This window comes from Gopherus flavomarginatus, chromosome 8, assembly GCF_025201925.1.
Source record: "Gopherus flavomarginatus isolate rGopFla2 chromosome 8, rGopFla2.mat.asm, whole genome shotgun sequence".
Classification (NCBI taxonomy): Eukaryota; Metazoa; Chordata; order Testudines; family Testudinidae; genus Gopherus; species Gopherus flavomarginatus.
The window spans coordinates 80,761,529-80,787,752 of NC_066624.1; the positions used below are offsets into that span (position 1 = coordinate 80,761,529).

General features: G+C 40.8%; 1 protein-coding gene across 2 annotated transcripts in view; it reads right to left on the reverse strand.

Moving 5' to 3' along the window:
• DNER (delta/notch like EGF repeat containing) overlaps positions 1-26,224 on the reverse strand; it is a 289,703-nt gene that overhangs the window by 156,010 nt on the left and 107,469 nt on the right. The window contains exon 1 of one of the 2 annotated variants that reach the window (XM_050964027.1): positions 9,764-9,863. The exons of the other annotated variant lie outside the window; for it this stretch is intronic. Coding sequence (XP_050819984.1) covers positions 9,764-9,796 — 33 coding nt within the window. The 5' untranslated portion in view covers positions 9,797-9,863. Of the gene's footprint in view, positions 1-9,763; positions 9,864-26,224 lie in introns of those variants that run through there. 2 annotated transcript variants of the gene reach the window in all.

Sequence of the window (26,224 nt, forward strand, 5' to 3'; positions counted from 1 at the left end):
ATTTCTATTCATTTGATCATCAATCCCAACCACCTTTGCCCATGTCAAATTCTGATACAATGACCTCTGTTCCTTCCTTCATGCTGCCCCCTATGCATGTCATGATCTCCCTAATCTTATCCATAAGGCCCTTACCATGTTCACATTTAAGTTTCTTTTAAAGACTCTGGGCTGCTATAGTAAATCTTGTTGATTTACATATCAATTTGATCTATTTTTGTTCCTTTTCCCAGATCTCTGTCCTTAGACTGTGAGCTCTTCAGAGCAGGTACTGTCCTTCATTGTTAAGAAAACACCAAGTGGACACTACTTCAGAACAAACTACTAAACCTCACGGAGGTACTTTTACACAGCAGAGATGCGTATACTATTCTACCACAAAACTGAATTTCCATTTTTCCTTTGGATCTAGCAGCAGGCTGATCTTGGTTTCCCATAAATCCAAATTCCCACCATACTAATTCAGGATAGATGATCTAATGGGGAGTAAAGTTGTTTCATTTGACTCCCTACTTTCATAGCCTTCCCCACATCTCAAATCCCTATATGACCATATGCAAGAATTGGATTAGCTTTGTATCAGAACTCTTCCATCACTCGCACTCCGTCCCCAAGGGAATTAAAACAGACATCACTGTTCTAGGAAGCAGGCAGCATTACAACATGTGGAAAGAGAACAAACAAGAGTGTGTAGAGAGCGGACTGCTGCACAATGAAGGCATGGAAGCAGCCCATAAATGGGACCACACAGAAAGAGAAGGGAGAACAGAAGAAGAAGAGAAGAGACCACTGAGCCAAGACAGGAGAGGAGAAAGAAATGGACTGATAATGAAGGGACAGAAGGTGAAGACAGATGGTCATGGGTAAGGAAGAAGAAATAGATTTTACAGAAAGAAAACAATAGCTGAACCTAGTAGGTGAAATTATTTTTTAACTGTTCAGATGAAAAAGTTATAAGATAATTTAAAAGCAGTTCCCAAACACACTCTTCAGTCCTATGTTTTGAAAGTACTACTCTCAATTTTTTTAGTTTCTATAAGATTTAGCAACAGGCAGCATCATTGCTACTGCTCTGGGCAATATTAACCGATTGCCACCAGAGTGGCTATTGAGCTGTAAGAGCACAGGAGGTATCTGACTGGCAGGGAGCAGATGGCTTATTAGAATGTAAGTCATTGCATTCTGCTTATAGCTGCTTGGGTGGTAACGTTGGTATTACTCAGTGTAGACGTAACTGCCAGTGGGCTAGCAGCAACAGCGCTGCCCACACTATAACACTTAAAAAACTAAAATGTTTCTCAGTAAGGCAAACTGAAAACAACATCTGATCAGTGCCTTAATAGGTACAAGCACCTCCCTACATGGTTTATTCTTTTTAAAGTAAATTCTGTAGAGCCTATCATTTCTCATCTCCCATTGCTACTCACTTCACCACATGCATTTTGCTTTGCCCTTTATCTCCTTCTCCCACTCTCACATGTTGGTTTCTCCTACTCCCTCCAACCTACATTTAAAATGACATATCTCTTCCTGTATGCAGCGTTGTTGTAGCTGTGTCGATCCCAAAATATTAGAGAGACAACTAGGTGAAGTAATATCTTTTATCAGACCAACTTCTATTGGTAAGACACGCTTTCAAGCTTACTTTGACCTCTTGTTCTTCCTGAAGAAGAGCTCTGTGTAAGCTCAAAAGCTTGCCTCTCTCACCAACAGTTGATCCAATAAAAGATGTTACCTCACCCACCTTATCCCTCTTCCTGTTCATACAACTTCCTTGCCCTCCCTCAAATCCATCCCCCAAGTCCACTTCTTTCACATTGGCCTTTATCAGTCACTCCAATCCCTGTGCTACCTACTCTTGCCCTATCTCAGGGTCTTTATGGAAATACCAGATATCTATAAAGTGAATCATACAAAAAGACATTGTACCAGATCCTCAGCTGCCGTAAATTGTTACAGATCGACTAAAATTGAATGAACGATACCAATTTATGCCATCTGACAATCTGGCCCATTTTTTAATTTGTTTTAACCTTTCTCCACGCCCTTCTTTTGTGCGTTATCTTTATGTTCTGTTTTATCAAATTCAGGCCCTATTCTTGCAAATTCTTAAGCTTGTGCTTAAATGCTTTGCATGTTTGGGCACTACACTCTAAGTTCTTTCAAAAGGGACCATGACCTTTTAGTAAAGCACCAAGGAAAGTTATCACAAAGGCAACAATGTTTAAGAATAAGAACAATAAACACCTTTATTAATACAATATACTGTCACCAGTTGTGGTTTAATTTAGTATATGGCCTAGCTGCTTGTCTCATTTACGTGTATACTCCAAACACGCACTACAAGATCACAAAATGCTCCAGATTATAATTTCCCTACATTAGCTTGCAAAACGTCTGCAATTTCTCAGCACCATGGCAGAGAGATAAGTGAAGTGAATGCTAAAAATATCCAGTTTTGTTATATAAATCACAGACTAATAAACAGCAAGTGTTGGGGTTCTAAAAAGAAAATAGGAAATAACTGAAACAATATCAAATCCAAAATATCTCAGTCATTTTGTTAATATTAATAGTATATAGTAGCTTAGTAACCAGGGTAGCAGCATAGTTGTGATAATCAGAAAGGACATCAAATATTATCACATAATGACCATAAAGTCTAAATTTAGCGTGTGCACTTACATTCAGCATCTTAATAATGTCAGGTAGAATGTGCTATACAGTTAAATGGATCTTAAGACATCTGTAAGCTCATCCAACAAAGAAACATATAAACTAGCTGAACTTGAGCAATTTTTTTCCCTATTTGAACAGAAGAATAGAAAGGCAACAACACTGCTAGAGCTGGCAAATAATGGATATTTTGGTTTGCTGGCAACTCTGACAATTTTTTTTTTAAAGTTCTGTTTAGGTCAAACTGAACACAAAATTTGTCAGCAAATAGAAAAGTTGAAGAAATTTCGAGTCAGGTGTCCTACATTCAAGACAAGCTCCCTAACCACGAAGTTATGGAGTCATTCTCACTTGCTTTCCCCACATCAATGACTAATCTTTATCATTCACAGTGGCAATTCATAGTCAGAAAACTGGGACTGGGCAATAGGGGATGGATCACTCAGTGATTGTCCTGTTCTGCTCATTCCCTCTGAAGCATCTGGCACTGGCCACTGTCAGAAGACAATATACTGGGCCAGATGGATCATTGGTCTGACCCAGCATGGCTATTCCTATGTTCCTACTTAATATTCCATAAAGTAACAAGTTGGTTAGGTGTTCGGAATGTTAAAGTAGTACTGGTGGAAATGGAGTGGGGCAGAGATCAGGTGAGGTAGTCAAAAGTGCATGACAAATTCACTTATCATAGGGCTCAATTTATATATGTGCACACATATTATACTTCATTTTATATCTATACCTATATATCACATATGAGGTAGTAATACATCAGATGGCAGAGTCAGACCCTGATTCTCCATTACAATATGCACTATGGAGTTAAAATCAGTGCAAGCTCTGCATGCACAGCAGGCAATAGAGAACTGCACTGCACATAAAAAATACACCATTTGGATCACAGAAGAAAAATTTTAACTTCAGAATGTATCTCTGTTCTGCAGGATAACATTGCTCAATGAATTTTTAAAATCTGTATTTAATTTATCTAGAACCATCTATAACTCAAGCGTGAATTATGATGAACAGATAGGCATTAGCTTTTTTGCTTCTTCCTCCTGCCTTCAAATTAAAATAAAAGCTGTAGTTCTCTGGGGTCACTTTCTAGATCATTATCAAGCAAAATGTTTCTTACATATGAAACTCCTGAGAGGAAAGGGTAGCAGGTTGGAGCAAAGCCTTCACCCAGTTCTATTTTATAGTTTGTAAATTAATTTTTTAAGATTGTGCCCAGCGTCAGGAATCAATACAGTTGAAAGGAACCTCCTAATTGCTTCTCCCTTTAGGGTACTGAAGATTTAAAAAACAAAAACAAAAAATGTGGGGAAATGAGGGGTGAACAAAGCTCTGTTAAGAAGTCTTTATGAACAACTTTGCATGTTCCATTTGCTTGGTTTGCTAATTTGAGTCTCAAGGAAGCAATATGATCTTCCTCCCAGCAGAGGTTGAGACCATTCCCTCCATTCTTCCCCCCATAATTTTAAACTATTATTCACATTTTAAAGACTATCTTTGATTAACCAGTCAGTATTTAACACCATCCTGATTTAATTTAATCTTCCTAGACACTTTCAAAATGTTTAATTTGTTACTGACAAGCCTAAAACAGGGACAATGAAATAATTTCAAATGGTAACAAAGGGCAAAAGATAATTTTTCCTTAGGTCTGTTTACTGGTTTAGCATATTGTACAGAGAAAATAATCTGTAGTGTTTTGTCACACACAGCATTTCAGATTACCTTCAGTGATGAATCAGACTATTCTGTTCAATCTCAGCCACTTTTTATTTCTTCATATACTATAGAGCAGGGATCAGCAACCTTTCAGAAGTGGCATGCCGAGTCTTCATTTGTTCACTCTAATTAAGATTTTGTGTGCCAGTAATACATTTTAATGTTTTTAGAAGGTCTCTTTCTATAAGTCTATAACATATAACTAAACTATTGTTGTATATAAAGTAAATGAGGTTTTTAAAATGCTTAAGAATCTTCACTTAAAATTAAATTAAAATGCAGAGTCCCCCAGATCAGTGGTCAGGACCCAGGCAGTGTGAGTGCTGCTGAAAACCAGCTCGCGTGCCGCCTTCGGCAAGTGTGCCATAGTTTGCCTACCCCTGCTATAGAGCAATAATGTTTCTACTACCGGGGCCGGGGGAATTCTGCACCAAAAAAATTCTGCACACAATATTTTAAAATTCTGCAAAATTCTATATATTTTATTTGTCAAAATAACACTCTATAACTATGCCAGTTTCAATTATTTTGGTAATTTATTTCAAAATAACTGTCAGCAAGTATGTCTGTAACAATACAGACAACAAAAAAGATTCCCCCAGGAGCAGAGAGTTAAAGAAACCCCTATGACAACCCAGTTCCTGTTTCTCTGTTATGCTCTCGTTGGGTGCCCTAGTCTGGGAGTGTCACAGCTGGACTCATCTTGGGGGAAAACTCTGCCTCTCTGGCCTTTTAGTCTATTCTCATATTTTTGCCCTGCCCCTGTAGAATTACCATATTTTAAGTTCTAAAATAGAGGACACTGCCAGGTGGAGGTCGAGAGGGGTACAGTTGGGGGATGCTGGAGGGGTGTGTCTACTGAGAAGGGATATTTGGGAGGGACTGTGTGGGCCCCCCCTAGCTCGGATGCCTGCATTGCTTCCCCGTCCCCCCCAGAGCCCAGCCGCAGGCACCACTCCATTAGTTCCACCAGGCAGAGATGACCTGTAGCTGCTGAAGTGGGGGGCACAATTTAAAGGTTCAACTGCCCCCAGAACAGCTTGAGTTATGTCATGCCACCTCCTTGCAAGCCCCCCCCCCGTTACCCTCAGTCTCCCCTCCCAGAAAGCAGCAACCCCTCCCTGCAGCTCCCAGCAGTTGCTCCTGCGTCTCCCCGCAGTGCACAGCTTGGTGGCTCCAGCACCTGCCACACAGGGAGGGGGTCTATTCATACCATGTGACCCAATGCAGGCGCATTGTGAGCTGGGCTCTGCTGTGTCCAGCAACCCCTAGTGGCAGCCAACAGCTCTGCAGCATCAATTCTGCAGAAAAAAATGAAATTATGCACAGAACATTAATTCTGCACCAATTCTGTATTGCACAGTGCTGCAGAATTCCCTCAGGAGTATATTTCACACTTAGTGAATCTCATCTAATATTCCATAAACAAAAAAGCATCATTAAAAAAAGGTTCAAAGGTTGGCTAAGTATGACACCTCCTGCCTCCAGCACAAACTGTAACCAATAAGGCCATATCATGTTATAGGCCTTCTCTTAAACATCTCCTAAAGCCCAGACAGCAAAATTTCACTCAAAGTGACAGATTCCGCTTCCTCACAAGTAACTTCCTTCCACTTCCAACTGATAAGTAAACACAAAACATTAATCTCCCTTGCAGTACAACATAAATCTTCAATTACAACCCAGTGCTTCCCACACAAACACATGAAACACCACACACATAATCTGTGCACATACATAAACCCTGAATACTTAGGGATTTCGTTGCTAGTAGTAGTTAGATCTATGTAATCTCACCATTCCAGTGGAAACAGAGATATGCACAAAAACAAATCACATTTTTCTTCCATCACACTATTGGTCAGTTCCTTGTGTAAAAAGTAAGATTCTTGATTAAAAAAAAAAGCAGCAAAGAATCCTGTGGCACCTTATAGACTAACAGACATTTTGGAGCATGAGCTTTCATGGGTGAATACCCACTTCGTCAGATGAATGTAGTGGAAATTTCCAGGGGCAGGTATATATATGCAAGCAAGCTAGAGATAACGAGGTTAGTTCAATCAGGGAGGATGAGGCCCTGTTCTAGCAGTTGAGGTGTGAAAACCAAGAGAGGAGAGACTGGTTTTGTAGTTGGCAAGCCATTCAAAGTCTTTGTTTAATCCTGAGCTGATGGTGTCAAATTTGCAGACGAACTGAAGCTCAGCAGTTTCTCTTTGAAGTCTGGTCCTGAAGTTTTTTTGCTGCAGGATGGTCACCTTAAGATCTGCTACAGTGTGGCCAGGGAGGTTGAAGTGTTCTCCTACAGGTTTTTGTATATTGCCATTCCTAATATCTGATTTGTGTCCATATATCCTTTTCCGTAGAAACTGTCCAGTTTGGCCGACGTACATAGCAGAGGGGCATTGCTGGCATATGGTGTATATTACATTGGTGGACATGCAGTTGAACGAACCGTTGATGGTGTGGCTGATCTGGTTAGGTCCTGTGATGGTGTCGCTGGTGTAGATATGTGGGCAGAGCTGGCATCGAGGTTTGTTGCATGGATTGGTTCCTGAGCTAGAGTTACTATGGTGCGGTGTGCAGTTACTGGTGAGAATATGTTTCAGGTTGGCAGGTTGTCTGTGGGCGAGGACTGGCCTGCCACCCAAGGCCTGTGAAAGTGTGGGATTATTGTCCAGGATGGGTTGTAGATCCCTGATGATGCGTTGGAGGGGTCTTAGCTGGGGACTGTATGTGATGGCCAGTGGAGTCCTGTTGGTTTCTTTCTTGGGTTTGTCTTGCAGTAGGAGGCTCCTGGGTACATGTCTGGCTCTGTTGATCTGTTTCCTTATTTCCTCGTGTGTACAATACTTGTAGGAGAACACTTAAACCTCCCTGGCCACACTATAGCAGATCTTAAGGTGACCAGCCTGCAGCAGAAAAACTTCAGGACCAGACTTCAAAGAGAAACTGCTGAGCTTCAGTTCATCTGCAAATTTGACACCATCAGCTCAGGATTAAACAAAGACTTTGAATGGCTTGCCAATTACAAAACCAGTCTCTCCTCTCTTGGTTTTCACACCTCAACTGCTAGAACAGGGCCTCATCCTCCCTGATTGAACTAACCTCGTTATCTCTAGCTTGCTTGCATATATATACCTGCCCTTGGAAATTTCCACTACATGCATCTGACGAAGTGGGTATTCACCTATGAAAGCTCATGCTCCAAAATGTCTGTTAGTCTATAAGGTGACACAGTATTCTTTGCTGCTTTTACAGATCCAGACAAACACGGCTACCCCTCTGATATTTGATTAAAAAAATTATTTTCACTAATGGTCTGAAATGTTCTCGTCTTCTCTCAGTTAATTAATTTTGTAATTCATCTCTTCCAACCAGCAGACTAGAACATCAAGAGTCCACAAAATAGGCAAAGTAGAAATCAAGGTACCTCTAGGTCTCTCAAAATGTTTGTTCTTAGGTTCAGGGTTAAAAGGCCCACATTGCATACAGTTTTTCTGCTGGGCAGACAAAGAGTTAACCTTATTTTGCAATTCCAAGTCAGGCACAGACAAAGTACCATTTTTGGGCTGCTCTTGATATTATTATGATTTCCTTACTCTCCCTTCAATAATTTTGTCTATCCTAGGAGAGAGCTTCTTGAACAAGTGGATACAGTGGCACCAGAATAAACAGCAGATTAGAGGACATTAGCTTTGACAAAACTTTGGAAAGCCAGAAAATAAAATAAAATCCACAACCCCAAAAAATGAGAGCTGATTAGTGAGAGAGTTTAATTAATAGCAATGTGCTGGTTGTTGTCATTATTAAAATCTTTTGACGTTCACAACACGGCCTGAAACAGCGTTATGCAGTGAAATGGGGGAAGGGGCAGCAAGTCTGACACCTGCCACAGTCATTGATGAATTAGTTAAACAACACACTGATTGCCTATACTAAAGATAACCAAGTTAGTCTATGTACCTGGGAAATCCCATTAATCCTCAGAGAGAGAGAAAAAATGGATGCAACATCTGCTATTTAATTATCTGCTTCTGCATTTTATAGTGACCATCTGACTGCTAGTTTTCATAATCTACTCATTGTATATATTGGTACAGTCAGCAGTTGCACTACCTAACTGACAAAGCAGAGCTAAACATTGCAAGATTTATTTCAGCCAATTAATATTTCATATGCCTGCACCACTGTAATTTTCAATATATTCTTCACTATAAAGTTTTAAGACAGATGCACACCAAGGTGACCTTGATATTATAATTATAGTTTTTCCAGAGCCGATAGGACATTAATACAGCTACAATACAAATACTGAGCCTTTTAAGAATCACATTCAGTTATGCAGACTGGGTTCTCTGTATACCAGTTAATTCATTTCTAAGATTTTATTTTAGTGTGCATCCAGTGATATGGAATGCTGCAGTTTATCCTTCATTAGACAGACATTTAAACAAGTAAACGGTGGTGAGACAAATCTATTGTCTTTTTCTGCATACTCCACAGGGGTGGCTCTAGGGATTTTGCCACCCCAAGCACGGCAGGCAGGCACGCCTGCGGGAGGTCCACCAAAGCCACGGGACCAGCGGACCCTCCGGAGGCAAGCTGCCAAAGGCAGCCTGCCTGCCACCCTCGTGGCTACCGGCAGAGCGCCCCCCGCAGCTTGCCGCCCCAAGCATGCGCTTGGTGTGCTGGGGCCTGGAGCCACCCCTGATACTCCAGTTCATCACCTTTTTGGAATTTTCTATTTGTTCTGCATAACAACAGAACTTCCAGAGAGCTTTTAAAATAAAATAAAATTAAATTAAATTAAAAAAGAAGTCTACAAGGCGGACTGTAACTGACCTGCTGAAACGCTATGAAAAAGCTGCCCTCCAGCAGAGACAGGTTTAGCGCAATCCTATTAGATGATCCAGGGCAAAGCTACCTTTCAGCTCACTTTGTAGAAATGCTGCCTACTACCATGAACAACAAAAAGCCAGTTTGTCTCCTGGCTGCAGTAACATACAGAACACACAGAGCAAGTCCAGCCATCAGAACAGAGATTTTCCTAATTGCTTATGCACACTCTATCTAATGTCTGCCAACTTGTTAGCAGATAACAGCTGCCATCAAAATTTCAAAGATCATTTTTCTTATTTAGCATTTTTTCCAGCAGCACTCACAACATGCAAGGCACTTTTCAAATGTAAAAGATGGCACAGTCCTACCTGAAAGAGAATTCAGTTTAGAAAAAGAGACACAGACAGACAGGATAGGGAAAGGGCAAACATTGGGTACTATGTATTAAATAAATATAATTTGTGTTGTTATTTTTCTAAAATACATAGATTAAATCCAAATATCTCAACCCAACCGTAAGGAGCCAGTTGGTTTCGTGAAGCTCCATAGAAGACGTGGGTTTTAGGAGAAATGAATGATCAAGCAGAGGGCAGCGTCCTTACAAACCATGTGGGGAAGGAAATTCCATAGGCTGTGTGGAAAAAGACACAGAGATGCTTGTGTGGAAGCAGATAAATGGGACATCAAGATTACATCACTGGTAGAGCAGTGGAGACCAGACATTTTAGTTTTTGCTACAGACAATGAATTAAAAAATTAATAATTCCTGAAAACTCTAAAAAAAGAATATATTATTGGATTACAAACTTGACTATTGCCTTAAATGTCAACTGTTTAAAAAATGTATAAGACAACTTGCTGGAACTAGCAAATGTTTCCTATGAGCTACTCTAAAGTATTACTGTATAGTTGATGTTTATAAATTTCAAGAGCAACAAATGGAAACAGATTTAAATCTTCCACATATCAGTGGTGCTACAGAACATCTACAGATGTGATCTCCTGAAGAAATGGCTAAGTTACATTCCAGCTATTATTTAAAAACTTAGCCTGATTCCATCCCTCGCACAGTGAAATCTTGAATCCCATTCTATTAGACTATTAAATATTAACATAAAACAGGAAATGAAAGAAAAGTAAGACAGAGAACAGAGACAAAAATTCAGGTATTCCAAATGGTACACGCACAAGAATTTTTAGATTTTAAGCATATCAATCCAAATACTTTGGTTCTATTTTGAAGAAAGACTGTCTTGTGTTTAAGACTCTGGACAGGGACTCTGAAGATGTGTGTTCAATTTCTGGCTCAGTCACAGACGTCCTATGGGATCTTACACAAGTCAAAATCTCTCCATGCTTCAGTTCCTCTTCTGTTAAATTTTGGATATCAAATATTTCCTTTCTTCCACCTTTATCAGTCTTGTCTATTTAGATTAGATCATCCAATTAGATTGTAAGTTATTCAGGGCAGAAGGCATCTCTTATTGTGTGTTTGCATGTGCTCATGATAATGGGGCCCTAGTCTTGATTGAGGCCTCTAGGTGCTACTGAAATACAAAGAGAATAATAGTAATACAATCTTAGTATAGAAAAGCTAAATCTGTACCTTTTGTGCACACAAAGATTTCCTTTGAATGGCACACAAATACTGAGCATTCAGGAAATACAGAAATTCCAAGAAATCCTAGGAATAAAAAGTTCATTCTAGAGATGTTTTTAAGTTATCTTGTTTTAAATTAATGGCATGTGACAAATGGAAGAATATGAATATATAAAGTTTTCATGGTATGCTCTTAACTAAAATAGCAAGTGACGGAAAAAAATCAGTAATGGTTGGAGAGCATACAAATCATTTAGCTGTCACCGAATGCAAGAGAGGTAGGAGGAGCAGCTACCACAGATGAAGTATGGGAGGTTTAGGAGTGAGATAGGAAATACAGGTATGATTCTCTTTATAGCTCAAGATATAAAAGAATATGAAAATTACAATGCCATCACACGGCATAGACAGAACTACACCAAGAAATGCAGAGGCAACAAATGATTGCGTGTCTCGGATTTCTTTACATAGATTGTTTAAGGTTCTCTGGGACTTAAATATAAATAGCACTGCTTGGTGTGCCTCTTAGGGGCTATAGTGCTAAAAATAGTTGTGTAGACATTGAAGCTTGGGCCCGGTAGTGGGCTTTAGAGCCTAAGCTCCAGCTTGAGCCATAACTTAAAAGCATAGTTTACACAACTATTTTTAGCACTGTAGCATGAGGCCAAGTCCATTGAACCACAGTCAGGAGCTTGCTGCTGCAGGCTGCCGCTGACTATGTAGACAGTGTGCCAGAGAGACTCCCTGGCAGAGACTCCGATGCTCTAGGCAAATAACTCTTACCTCAGACCTGATAAACTCACTACACCAAATACATTTTACAGGATATTTATCTTTAAAGAGTATCATGTAAGATATTGACAGAAAGCTTGTAACTGGTCAAGATTCATAATTATTCCAAGATGTACGTACAGGTAAATTCAAGGAATAATGTATTTATATTTAAAGCATGGTTTATGGACTTGGAGTAAAAATCAGTCTCTGTGATGGCCCATTCATGCAGGTGGGAGTTGTCACCCTCCCTTGTTTAGCTGGCAATGCAATGTAAGGCTCAATTGTTTAACCTTGCACAATCCCAAGACTTTCAGTGAAAAACCATCAGGGATAACTGCAAACAATCGAAACCACTTGAAGGTTAAAAAAAAAAAAAAAAAAAAAAAAAAAAAGGAAAAAGATAGGGTTCACTCTCTCTATGAACAGAAACAAAAGACTGTTTCAGTGTAATACAGGAGAGGGAGAAAGACCCCGAGTCCTTTCACAAGGAGCTCTCTGGAGGAGGGATGTGTTCTCATGAAAAATTGGATTCTTGTTCTTGAGAAGTCAGAAAGTTCTACAAGAGACTGAACCAGGGGGTGAAGGAGATCTACTTTACTAGATAGGAAAGATAATTATTGATAACCGTAGACCCCAGATCATACTTTTTGATTTATTTTGTTTGCAACCATTTGATTCCACCACTTTCTCCTGTTTCTAGTAGCATCTCTATTCTTTCTTAAATAAACCAACTTTTGTTTTATTGTAAGTGCTCACAAGTGCTGTGGGATTTATAGGAGCAGTGGCTCCATGTAAAACTAGTAAACTGAGGCGCATTTCTCCTTTAGGGGCAGAGAATCTGGGATGTCTATGAGTAGCCAGTGTCAGGGGCTACATATCAGAGGGGAACAATTCAAGGGACTCAGGACTGGGTGCACCTATTGTTAACCTGTGAAGGGCTGGCATAGCCCAGAGGAGAATGCTTGTGTGGCTGAAAGGCCGGTGGTGTTAGGGAAGTGGAGGCAGGCGGTAACAAAGCGACTCACAATCCTAGGTTCTCCCAGAACTGTCACACCTACCCTATATATAAAAGCACAGCTCCCACTGAACTCAGTTGCAACTGTGAAGTCTCAGCACTTCTGTGAATCAGACCCCAGGTCTCTCACATTCAGTACCCATAAAAGGAAGAACACAGTGTTCATCTGTGAAAGCCTTGGTTTATATGACTTGCCCAGGATCCAACAGGAACACTGAGACAGGGACAGAATCCAATTCTGCAAGTTGGCACCAACTGCCCTACCAGTGAGACTATCCTCTTTTCCTGCAGTTCCCCACCTCTTTAACCACACACATTGCAACTTGTGCCACAAACAAGGCAAGGATCCTAAAGACAACAGCCTCATTCACTAAAACCTAAATTCACTCCCTGAGAACAGTCCACTCTCTGCACTGCATGAGGCAGGGATTCTGTAGAAAAAAATAGCATGTTGTATAATAAAAGACTGTATCATAATGTGGACACAGAGGCAACCTGAAGCCTGGCCTTTGAAATCTTAACACTCAATGCAGGGAAAGGGGTGTTTATTTGGGTTTTTTAATGTAAATGCCTGGCTTGTAAAAACATTTCAAAATTGAAAAATCAAAAATATCAAATGGAACAATATTGACCCCAACATGAGCCATCAGCATGGTTGCAATCTTGAGATCTAGATCATAGTCCTTTACTACTTGAGCTAATGGAGTAACTGGTAGCAGAAGAATACTTCTCTTCTGTGTGGATCTGCCCCTGGAGGAGGATAAAGCCACACTTCGCCAGCACGTTTACCACTATTCCCAGATACTCAGGGTTCTATTCCAGGTTTTGTAGGTGAGTGTGCAGTACAGGTTACAGACCCTTCTACCTCTGCTTCCACAGCCCCTTTCTGATATATCCTCCAGCCGCTGTCCCACCCCAACTCCCCAGATTACTCTGCTCCTCCTGCCCCGTCACCAAGTGAATATTTCTCCTCTGCTCCTATCATCCCATATCCCCAGCTACTATTCCTAGTCAGGGCCAGCTTTACGCCGATTCCACCAATTCCCCGGAATCAGGCCCTGCGCTGAAGAGGGCTCCGCATCCGCACCTAAGGGAGCCCCGCTCGGGGGTCTTCGGCAGCATTTCGGTGGCGGGGGGGGTCCTTCGGTGCTACGGAAGACCCGGAGCAGACCCCCCGCCACCGAAATGCCGCCAAAGCCCCAGAGCACCACCAAGTATTCCAGTCGGGCCCTGCGGATCATAAAGCCAGCCTTGCTCCTAGTTCCACCTCTGGGATCTGATACATATCTTCACCCAACTCTCTGCACTACAATCAGGTAACTTCCACCTCCATGCTGCCTGGGCAGCAGCGTTCAAGTGGGGTTGGGAGACGGGAACACTGGAGCACAGAGTCTTCCTGCTCTCACTTTCAGTGCCTGATGCCACAGCAATCCCTGACAGATGGGTGCAGCAACTGCAGGGAAAATCCTGGCAGCCATGCAGGCCTGGCAGTGCCGGTGCTAGCCCATGGGGGGCCCTTAGCAGGAATATTTTTAACATATACTAATCATTAACAGGGGGCCCCCTTGAGTTGCTCAGGGCCCTAAGCAATTGCTTAGTCTGCTTATGCCGAGCGCCAGCTCTGAGCCCTGGGATGGAGCATGCGCAGTTGCTCTGCAGGGAAGACATGCTGTCCATATGCCAGGGCTGTGAGGGACTGCAGCATGCCGGGTGCAAATGGTATCTTTGGAAAATTAAGCTGCCAAACTCAAATAAATCTCTACTGAGCGTGTGCAAACAGATTTTTCTGGGGCTTATAACCTGGCAAAATTTGGAAAAATTTTCATAGGGATAGCAATAGGCACATTCCAGACACCCAGGGAACACCCCCGCCAAAGATCAAGTTCATACTCCAAAGTATGGAAGGGCTAGAACTTCAATGAAAGTTGGTAACGATATTTTGCAAAAATGCTTATTTGTAATGTATTTTTCCCTAATCTCATTCTTATGAACAGTTCAATCATTTTAGCTGAAACTTTCCAAAAGGTTCAGCCTGAGGCAGACAACCAGCATGCAAAGTTTCAGCCCAAATGGGTTAAGTCTGGCAAAGTTATAAACTGAAAATATACTCTTAATAGGAAGTCTCAGATAACTTGATTTAAAGGCATCATTGCCACTCCACCTATCATATAAAATCTTTTGCATCAGTGAGCAATGAAGACATTCTAAATCCATTCTCAGAAAACCCACCTACCACCATCCTCTTGTATTCTAACATGCATAGGTGGCGCTAAGGGAGAGGAAACCTGCCCTAACTCCAAATCTGAGGATACCCACAGTATGGGGGGGAATCTGGAGAAGGCACATGGCTGCCATGGCAGGCTCCTACATCTCTCTTCCTGAATTCCCTGGAGCAGGAGCCACATTTGATGTAAGAAAGGGTGGGTAGAGGGACTGCCAGGAGCACAAAGGCCTTAGGTGACCACAGGTAGCAGGCACAGTACAGAGCAGACCCCCAAGGAACCAGGGCTGGGGCAGAGAATCATGGTAATCTGAGAGCATCCCTTTCCCACTCCCATCTCTGCATCCAGGGTAAGATGGATAGGGCACATTATATAAGACAACCCACTTTAGCTTTATACTTAGGAAAAATTCAGCACATGCTAAAACATGCAGTTGGAAAGAATAGTTACTTTTCTCTTACAAAACTAATGATAAAATGGTATCACACAAACTACAAAATAAGCAATAGCTTCCCAGAAGCAAACATTTACCCTATTCTTTTAGTAATTTGGCCCTCATTAATACACTTAAATCAATAAATCTCGTAGAGAACAAGAGTATATTAGATAATTCAGAACATCAATCTCATCTTTAAAATACTGTTATCTAGGAGCACATTGGACTGTTTCCAAGTTACCCTTCCACTCCTAAGAGTTTTGAATATGCAGAATAATGAAACTGCCAGCAAATGTAACAAACGGATATAGAACATTTCCTTTACTTCAGTCAAGCAGAAAAAATGCCTGAAGAAATTTTCTGTTTAATTGAGAACCAATGCATGACTGCCTAAATCCATTCGAGAAACCAGCAAACATAGCAAAGCCACTTTTAAAAAGCATCATAGATTTAAATTAGTCTCTTTACTATTTTTGTCCACTCTTTTCTTTACATTGCAAGAATAAGGTAGCCTGTGTCCAAAACCTTGCAAATATGATTAACAAATTGTCTGGAAATAGACAATTCAATATTAAGTCTTCAATAGGTAATCAAAAATCCAATTTACTCTATTTGATTTACAAAGGCTACATTTACATTACACAGTTACACTCAGTATGGATTCCACAGTAAAAACAGGAACATCTGAATTCTTAAAGTGAAACGTGAAAACAATTCTCCTACTTAGCACAGCTGCTTTTCAATAAGTGTTCTACTTAGAGCCAAAACATTCATGGTCAAATCAGAGAGGTCTGAGCTATTCAACAGAATGGCAATACAGTAAAATTACATGTACAGATGTATATGTGTAGGTTAGCTTCCCATCCCAGAAGTTCACAATTCAGAATTCTATTTCTTCACTGCAAACTGCAAAAATTGGAAGACTTATGAGATAGCCTGGCTTTTACGTATGCAGTGTGGTTGTAGTCTTGTAGGTCCCAGGATACCAGAGAGACAAGGTGGATGAGACAATATATTTTACTGGAACAACTTCTGCTGGTGAGAGAAACAAACTTTAGAGCTTACACAGAGCTCTTCTTCAGGTCTGGGAAATGTACTCAGTGTGTCACATCTGAATGTAAGGTGGAACAGATTGTTTAGCATCCCTCCAGTCATAAGAGGGAAAAGAAGGGAGCAGGGAGAAAGCAGATCTGGGGGGGTTATTAGTGGGTTACAGACTGTAATAATAGGCCATAATGCCAATGTCTCAGTTCAGTCCATGGTTTTCGGTGATTTGCAAAGTTACGAATTTAAGCTCCAGCATCACCCTTTGAAAGTGTTGTGTAACTTTTCATTGAAGATGAGGATTCACATGTCAGACACAGAGTGATCACTTTGTGAGCAGTGTTCACCTGAAGGTGATACAGTGCTTCTGTCTCATCATTTTCATGTGTGAGTTCATTTGAGAAAGTAGTGATTGTTTGGTTTCACCACATAGCTGTTATTGGGGCATTTAGTGCACTGGATGAGGGGAAACCACATGTTGTGATAGGCATGTATACGACCCCTCAATCTTGAAAGGTGTGTTGTGGGTGGAGTGGATTATTGTAGCAGTGGAGATATGTCTGTAGCTTTTGCATCTATTGGTCTGGCAGGCTCTGGTGACACTTTGAGTTGGTGAGTCTTGGTCTATAAGGAGATTGCTTCCAATGATGAGCTTGGAGAGGTTGGGGGTTGTTTGAAGGCCAGAAGAAGTGGTTCAGGAAAGATTTCTTTCACCATGTGGTCCTCATCGAATATGAGTTGTAGTTGGTTCCAGTGTGGGGTGGTAGGTGATAACTAGGAGTGTGTGGCTGGAAGGGGGTTTATTTCTGTACTGAAGCAGGTTCTCTCGGGGTATTTGCAGAGTGTTTGCACACTGACAGCCCTACACTTCTTCCTCTCTAATAGATAAAGAAGTTAAGAGATTGTCTAAAATGCTTAATTCTGTCTATATATAATCTAGCCTCACCAACCTCAGCATTAAATTTGGGAAAGAACATAGGAAATACTGTCATTAAATCAGTCTATAAACATACACCACTCTGGGTAAGAACTTTGGGTGAATACGTAATGTTACTTTATCTTTATCAAAGACTGCAAATGGCAGGTCTACCATTAATGCTCATAATTCGCTTATACACGCTGCTGACGTGATGGTTATTAAAAATACTGTCTTAATTGATAAATGGAACAATGTACAGTTCCCCATAGATTCAAATGGTTACTGCATTAACTATGCAAGCACTATGTTTAAAACCAAGGTTGTACAAGATTTCTGACGGAAGGATATAGAGTATTAAGACCTTTTTAATACTTCAGATTTCACTCAAGAAGTTTTTCTAATGTCCCATTCACAGGGACACAGTATACTGATAGTCGAAAAAAGATGGACCTATATGGATGATAGGGAGAGACCCACCCTTTCAAAACATAATACATATGCCAATGCACAGCTAACAGGTGCAGTCCATGGATCTATCTCATGCATGGAAACCCACAATAAATAATTTTTCCATCTCTAATCATAACATTTGCGTGTTGACTCTTTCCTTGAATTAACCAGTACATTTTGCAACTTTGGTAGAATAGTCTTGTTTTCTAATCTCAGAGTCCTATCATCCCCCAAACTATGAAGTGAAGAGACTGACGGTTCATGTAACACAACTACCCCTGATGTTGCGACAACATCTCTGACAACAGAAGGAGTTTGTCTAATCCCTTGGACAGATGGAGTAAGTCCAGACACCACTTCTGTCTGGCCAAGACTGGCACTTTCAAAATCACTCCAGCGTTGTCTTATTTTTCACTCTGATTGAGGGGAAACAGAGAGAACGCAGACCTGAGAAATTTATCAGAAACGCATCTGATATTGAGTCCTTGCTTCTGCCTGCCCATGCACAAAATCTCTGACACTTCCTGTTGCTGTTGCAAAAAGACCTATTATAGGTTTCCTTACACATTGAAGAGCTCTGCTACTACTTCCTTCTTCAGAGACCACATGCACATTTCAGAGGCAGCCCTGCTCAATTTATCTGCCAGGATCTTGTATTCCCATGATACGTGTATTGCTACAGGGTGAACCTCATGTCTTATACACCATTCACAAAGACATATTTCCTCCCTGCACAAATTGCAGGGTGTGTGCTCCATTTGTCTGTTCAAATAATATAATGCTTTCAGATTAGAACATAAGAACGGCCATACTGGGTCAGATCAAAGGTCCATCTAGCCTATTATCCTGTCTCCAGATAGTGGCCAATGCCAGGTGCCCCAGAAGGAGTGAACAGAACAGGTAACCATCCAGTGATCCATCCCAAGTCGCCAATTCCCAGCTTCCGGCAAATAGAAGCTAGGGACACCACTCCTACCCATCCTGGCTAACAACCGTCGATGGACCTATCCTCCATGAACTTATCTAGTTCTTTTTTGAACCCTGTTACAGTCTTGGCCTTCACACCATCCTCTGGCAAGGAGCTCCACAGATTGACTGTGCGTTGTGCGGAAAAAATATTTCTTTTTGTTTGTTTTAAACCTGCTGCCTACTAATTTAATTTGGTTACCCCGAGTTTTTGTGTTATGAGAACGAGAATGCTTCCTTATTTACCTTCTCTATGCCAGTCATGATTTTACAGACCTCTATCATATCCCCTCTTAGTTGTCTCTTTTCCAGACTGAAAAGTCCCAGTCTTATTAATCTCTCCTCAGACGGAAGCCATTCCATGCCCCTAATCATTTTTGTTGCCCTTTCTGAACCCATTCCAAGTCCAGTATATCTTTTTTTGAGATGGGGCGACCACATCTGCACACAGTATTCAAGATGTGGGCGTACCATGGATTTATATAGAGGCAAGATAATTTCTGTCTTATTATCTATCCCTTTCTTAATGATTCCCAACATTCTGTTCACGTTTTTGACTGCCACTGAACATTGAGTGGATGTTTTCAGAGAACTATCCACAATCACTCTAAGAGCTCTTTCTTGAGTAGTAACAGCTAATTTGGATTCCAACATTTTATATCAGTGGTCCTCAAACTTTTGTACTGGGTGACCCTTTTCACGTAGCAAGCCACTTAGTGAAAAAGAAGGGTGCATAAAAATCAATGATTTTTAAAAAATAAAAATGAAAAAAAAATGGATTTTTTAAATTTAAATTGGATTTTTTGATAAAATGCTTTTTGAGGAAAAAACCTATCTAAAGATAGTTTTAATTAAGATACATTATAACTCAAAGATATCTCATCATGGAATAGGGATTATAAATTCTAATTCTATAGTATGAGACAATATTTCATATAATGTTTAAGAAAAGTTTTGTAAATGAGTTCCAATAGTTCATGGATTAGGGACCCAATTTATGGAGTTCCAGGGACTTCTGTATAGATTATTTAGGTTAATCTTTCTACCTACTCAATGGAACTCTGGGCTAAGTCTAGAAAATACCATCAGAAATGCTTAGTTTTGCAGTTCTCAAACCTTTTTTTTTTGTGTCTCCAGAGATAACATGCTTGTTAATAGCAAAAATGTTTTAAATAAATAAATAATCTCTACATCTGAGAAATAACAGACCTCAACCCTATTGTCCTTCTGCATATTTGTGTACACAGAGGCAATCCCTTCCCTCTCTCTTGAAAGTTTCAAAAAGTTCAATGAATAGAAGATTGTTGGGGGCGGAATAGATCTGGACAAGCAGAAGTCTGGAGATAAATGTGAAAAGGGAGGGACAGGCAATAGAAACAAAATTGAAACTGTTTAGCAGCATATTGCAGACGTTCTTGAGGTCTTTCTGAGTGTAACCTTCATTGATTTGAGATCTACCATACCATTCTCTCACTAAAAGGGAAAACCTATAATGGCAGCAGGACATAAAAGAGACCCATTTTGGGAATAAGAACCATTCAAGAAATATATGTTTCCTGATGATGTTTTAAAGAAAGTCACACCAGTGAACTGGTGGAAGTCACTTAAGCACTCGAATTCAGAGACTGTTGAAGTGAATCTCATTTTTAACAGCAGTAGCTTCTTCTGCCAGTGTAGAAAGAATATTTTCTTCCTTTGGACTAATTCATTCCAAATTGAAAAATCGTTTGGGACCTGAAAAAGCAGGAAAGCTTGTTTTTCTTTTCCAGAAGGTGAACAAACAGGAAAATGAAGGGGAAGACTGAGTTAGCTACAGAAGACAATATTTTAAGTTTCTCGCGTTGACCTGGCTGACACAGTCGATTTAATTTTTGTTTTGTTTTTTAAATATTTCATTTAACTATTTTAGTTAAAAACAATTTTAACAAAAACAAACCTGATTTTAAAAAACTTGAATGTTTAACTAAATTCAAAAATTCATATGCTTGTTTTGTTAAAATATTATATGTCAGCTATTGAATAAAAAAATACAGAATACATAATATAGTTGTTTTAGTTAAATAAAACAATTTAAACATCTGTCTGGTGATGTTCTCCTAATACAGAATGGCAAGAAAATCCTCCAAATATTAATGATTAACCTGTTGAATTGGAGATAGTTCACCTCCCAGTGGCTTCACAAATAACTGCTTCAATTACCTTTGGCGAATAAAATAACCAAACAATCATTCATTTTCTGATATAGCTATAAAACTAATCTGAAAAGTTTTCAAAATAAATCACTTTACAAATGTATAGTGTGTACCTACTAAAAATGAAACCTACATCTATCTCCGAGTTGTGAAGAATATGCTTTAAGGTTATAACAACCAACAAGAATCCATTTTTATGTAGAAATCCAGGATTAAATCGAGTCTTCCTGACTAGTGATTTAAATCAAATCCTCCCTGTAAAAAAGTGTTTTTAATTAACACTATTATAAATGCTGGAGATGAAGCGGGGTTTGGGGTGGAGGCTGACAGCTCGCGACCCCCCCCCCCATGTAATAGCCTCATGACCCCCAGTTTGAGAACCCCTGTTTTATATGTATAGTTGGGATTATGTTTTCCAATGTGCATTACTCTGCATTTCTCAACACTGAATTTCATCTGCCATTTTGTTGCCCCGTCACCCAGTTTTGACACATCCTTTTGTAGCTCATCACAGTTTGCCTGGGACTTAACTATCTTGAGCAGTTTTGTATCATCTGCCAATTTTGCCAACTCACCGTTTACCCCTTTTTCCAGATCATTTATGAATATGTTGAATAGGACTGGTCCCAGTACAGACAAAACTATTTACCGCTCTCCATTCTGAAAACTGACCATTTATTCCTACTCTTTGTTTCCTATCTTTTAACCAGTTACCAATCCACGAGACAATCTTCCCTCTTATCCCATGACTGCTTACTTTGCTTAAAAGCCTTTGGTGAGGGACCTTGTCAAAGGCTTTCTGAAAATCTAAATACACTATATATCCACTGGATCCCCCTTGTCCACATGCTTGTTAACCCCTCTCAAAAAAATTCTAGTATATTGGTGAGGCATGATTTCCCTTTACAAAAATCATGTTGACTATTTCCCAACAAATTATGTTAATCTATGTGTCTGACAATTGTGTTTTTTAATATAGTTTCAATCAGTTTGCCCAACACTGAAGTCAGGTTTAGAGGCCTGTAATTGCCAGGGCCACCTCTGGAGCCCTTTTTAAAAATTGGCATCACATTAGCTATCCTCCAGTCATTTTGTACAGAAGCTGATTTAAATGATAGATTACAGATGACAGTTAGTTGTCCTGCAATTTTACATTTGAGTTCCTTCAGAACTTTTGGGTGAATACCATCTGGTCCTGGTGACTTATTACTGTTTATCAATTTGTTCCAAATCCTCCTCTAATGACACCTCAATCTGGGACAGTTCCTCAGATTTGTCTAAAAAGAATGTCTCAGATTTGGGAATCTCCTTCGCATACTCAATCGTGAAGACGCACAGAATTCATTTAGTTTCTCTGGAATGGCCTTACCTTCCTTGAGTGCTCCTTTAGCATCTCAATCATCCAGTGGCCCCACTGGTTGTTTAGCAGGCTTCCTGCTTCCAATGTACTTAAAAAAAATTTGCTATTACTTTTTGAGTCTATGGCTAGCTGTTTTTCAAATTCTTTTTTGGCCTTCCTAATTACATTTTTACACTGCATTTGCCAGAATTAATGCTGTTTTCTATTTTCCTCATTAGGATTTAACTTCCACTTTTTAAAGGATGCCTTTTTGCCTCTCACTGCTTCTTTTACTTTGTTGTTTAGCCATAGTGGCTCATTTCTGGTTCTCTTACTATGGTTTTTAATTCAATTTAATTTTTCTCTTACCACCTGAACTACCTTGTCACTGAGCTGAGGCAAAAAATATTTTAGGGCCCTTCTGACTGCTCTCAGTTCTAACACACGGAAAGGCAATTTCTTTTCCACAGGTGACCAATTCCCCCTTACCAAATGGTTGTCTAAATGTGGCCCTCAGTCCAGAATGGATTCACTGGAGGAAATTATTACTAATACAATAGGCAGATTTATGGTACAAACGTCGTCATATTTTGATCTCATTGCAGATAATACCTGCTATGGAATTATTAATTTCCATTGTATTTTGTCAACGTGCAGTCTGTAACTGCTCGATAACTAGTGCTGTAACATTCTCAGGTGAAGACAAACATATGGAATCACTGACGTGGTTGATGCTAGAAGACTCATTAACCTTAACAGAAGAATATTACCTGCTCTGGAGACTGCAAATGCAGGAGTATGGAGAACCTTATTTTCACAAATGTTTCCTCAGAAAGAAAGGACTTGCCTACAATCGAGCCCAGTGTGGCCCCTATAAAAAAGATTTTCTGCGTTGGACGTGGGAACAATTTTTCCCAATTTATATGTAACTCAGACCAGCAGACATGAACATATCCAATTTACATCTATCAGGATCTTTTTCCTTGATAATGCCTTTATTAACCATTGTCCAGGTAAGATACAAATATTCCTTGTTTTCTGCTGTTACTACTGACAGGCATTTTGTAAATATTCTCAGAGCAGGTTAAAATAGAGGACCCTGTAATGAAAATAGTCCTGTCCTACCATAAAACACAGGTATTTCTGATGGCATAGCCTTACTGAAATATGGAAATACAACCAACATTGAAGCAAAAGAGAGGGGCTTATACAAGCTAATATGGAAATGGAATATTTGTATAAATGTACTCAATTTTCTGCTATCTGAGGCCTCACTTTTTTTTTTTTAATAATACAAATAAAAATCCCTCCACCTATATTTGTAAGGTACATTCTCTACGTCCCCTGATTCTAAAAGAGAAAGAATCCTTGCTCTCAGCAGATTTTTAACAAGGCATTGGGAAGAAGAGACTTGAACTATATTGAACAACCACTTAAAATAATCTCTAGAATCCACCTGTCCAAAGTTACTGATTGCCATTCATGGTAACGATGAGATTGGCAGTCCCCAAGCAGAAGACCAGAAGAGCCTAACAAGAACAGTTTGTAGCTTTCTGTCCTATGTCAAATCTGCAACCTTGAACAAAGTGTAAATGACCTCTTCTTCTGTTGCTGCTGCTGAGAGTAATATTGAGGCTGGCAATAATTACTTCTCTGGTGGAAGTAAAAAGCTGACAAAAAAAATGGGCACTGTCTCTGGTATCTACACAGCAGAACAGAAGATGACCTCTCAGTTGTCTGCAGAACACCCAAACAGCCCCTAAATATAGATCTTATATTTTTCAATTTCTCTAGGACCTCCATCTATCTTTATACTAAACAGACCATCTCTTTCAAATAGAAGATGTTTAATTCTCATACTTCTCTCAGGAAGAAGGCCCATTGATCTCAGTCAGGCATAGTGTTTTAAAAAAAAATGGCTAAGGATATGTCTCTAGCTGATGTATCTGAAGAAGCATCTGCTGTCCTTAACTCATAATTAGCAATACTCTATCCTTCCACTAAAACCTCCTGTGTTCTTCGGGAAGGGTATTTACAATCGATAATACCTTTTGCCATATGTGAAACTGATATCTAAGCATCACACCTTGAGAGTTCCATATTCATATACCTAAAGAAGCAGAAGAGAAAGCTTTTCTTCCAAGCACACTTAATCTCTTTCCTTCCTTATTAGAATAAGTGGAATGAATGCGAGAGCTCATTTGCTCAATGTAACTTCCACTACGAATGAGTTAGGGGAAAGGTGAGTATGAACACCGAAAAACCTTTCTAAAGAAACTGATACAGTTTATCAGTCTTTTTTAATGTAGGCTAAGCTGATGGAGATGCAGTCCAAATCATTTATGCTAGTTGACACAACCCATGTAATAGAGGGAGTGTGACCTTTGTCTGGTAGCTGCCCCTAAAATTTCACAGCTTCCGAATAGAAACCAACTGAATGTCTAATGTCCTTGTCATCCAGTCCACCAACTCATGGAACAGCAACACATCTTCTGATAGTGACAAAACTGAAGATGATCCAATAGACTTTGTGCAGGAGAGTATCTCACCAGAACCTATATCTGAGTCTTGAAGCACGACCAGTGCTTCTTCTGATAAGGTAGCTCTTACAACTGTAGGAGACCTATCAGAAAAGACGGTTACTCACCTTTGTAACTGTTGTTCTTAGAGATGTGTTGCTCATATCCATTCCAGTTAGGTGTGCGCGTGCCGCGTGCACGTTCGTCGGAGACTTTTTACCCTAGCAACACTCGGTGGGCCAGCAGGTCGCCCCCTGGAGTGGCGCCGGCATGGCGCCTGATATATACCCCTGCTGGCCCGCCCGCTCCTCAGTTCCTTCTTGCCGGCTACTCCGACAGTGGGGAAGGAGGGCGGGTGTGGAATGGATATGAGCAACACATCTCGAAGAACAACAGTTACAAAGGTGAGTAACTGTCTTTTCTTCTTCGAGTGCTTGCTCATATCCATTCCAGTTAGGTGATTCCCAAGCCTTACCTAGGCGGTGGGGTCGGAGTGAGACGTTGCGGACTGCAAAACCGCTGCGCCAAAAGCGGCATTGTCTTTAGCTTGCTATACCAGCGCATAGTGTGATGCAAAGGTGTGCACAGAAGACCATGTGGCCGCACGGCAGATTTCCTGTATGGGGACATGAGCCAAAAACGCGGCCGATGAAGCTTGAGCCCTGATAGAATGGGCGGTCAGGGGTCCCGTTGGCACACTGGCCAAGTCGTAACATGTCCTGATGCAGGACGTGACCCAGGATGCGATACGCTGGGAGGAGATTGCCATGCCTCTCATGCGTTCTGCTACTGCCACAAACAATTGTGGTGAACGCCGGAAGGGTTTTGTTCTCTCAATGTAGAACGCGAGAGCTCTTCGGACATCCAAGGAGTGGAGCTGTTGCTCTCTTCGGGATGAATGCGGCTTTGGGTAAAAGACTGGCAGGAAGACATCTTGGTTAATATGGAAGGCGGAAACGACCTTAGGGAGGAACACCGGGTGCGGTCGCAGCTGTACCTTGTCCTTATGGAACACCGTGTACGGAGGGTCCACGGTCAGAGCCCGAAGCTCCGAGACTCGCCGGGCCGATGTAATAGTGACTAGGAAGGCCACCTTCCAGGATAGGTACAGCAGCGAGCATGTGGCTAAGGGCTCGAAGGGGGGCGCCATGAGCCTGGTTAGAACCAGGTTCAGGTCCCAAGTAGGGGTAGGCCGTCTGACCTGGGGGTAGAGCCGCTCCAGGTCCTTGATAAATCTTGACACCATTGGGTGAGAAAAGACGGACTTGCCAGCCTCGCCTGGGTGGAAGGTGGATATAGCCGCGAGGTGGACGCGTAGAGAGGAGATCGCCAAGCCGTGCTGCTTGAGAGACCACACGTAGTCCAAGATGGTGGGGACTAGTACGGCGAGTGGATCGTGGTTGTGCTGACTGCACCAGCAGCAGAAGCGTTTCCATTTCGCTAGGTAGGTTGAACGCGTGGAAGGCTTCCTGCTGCCCAACAACACTTGTTGTACTGCA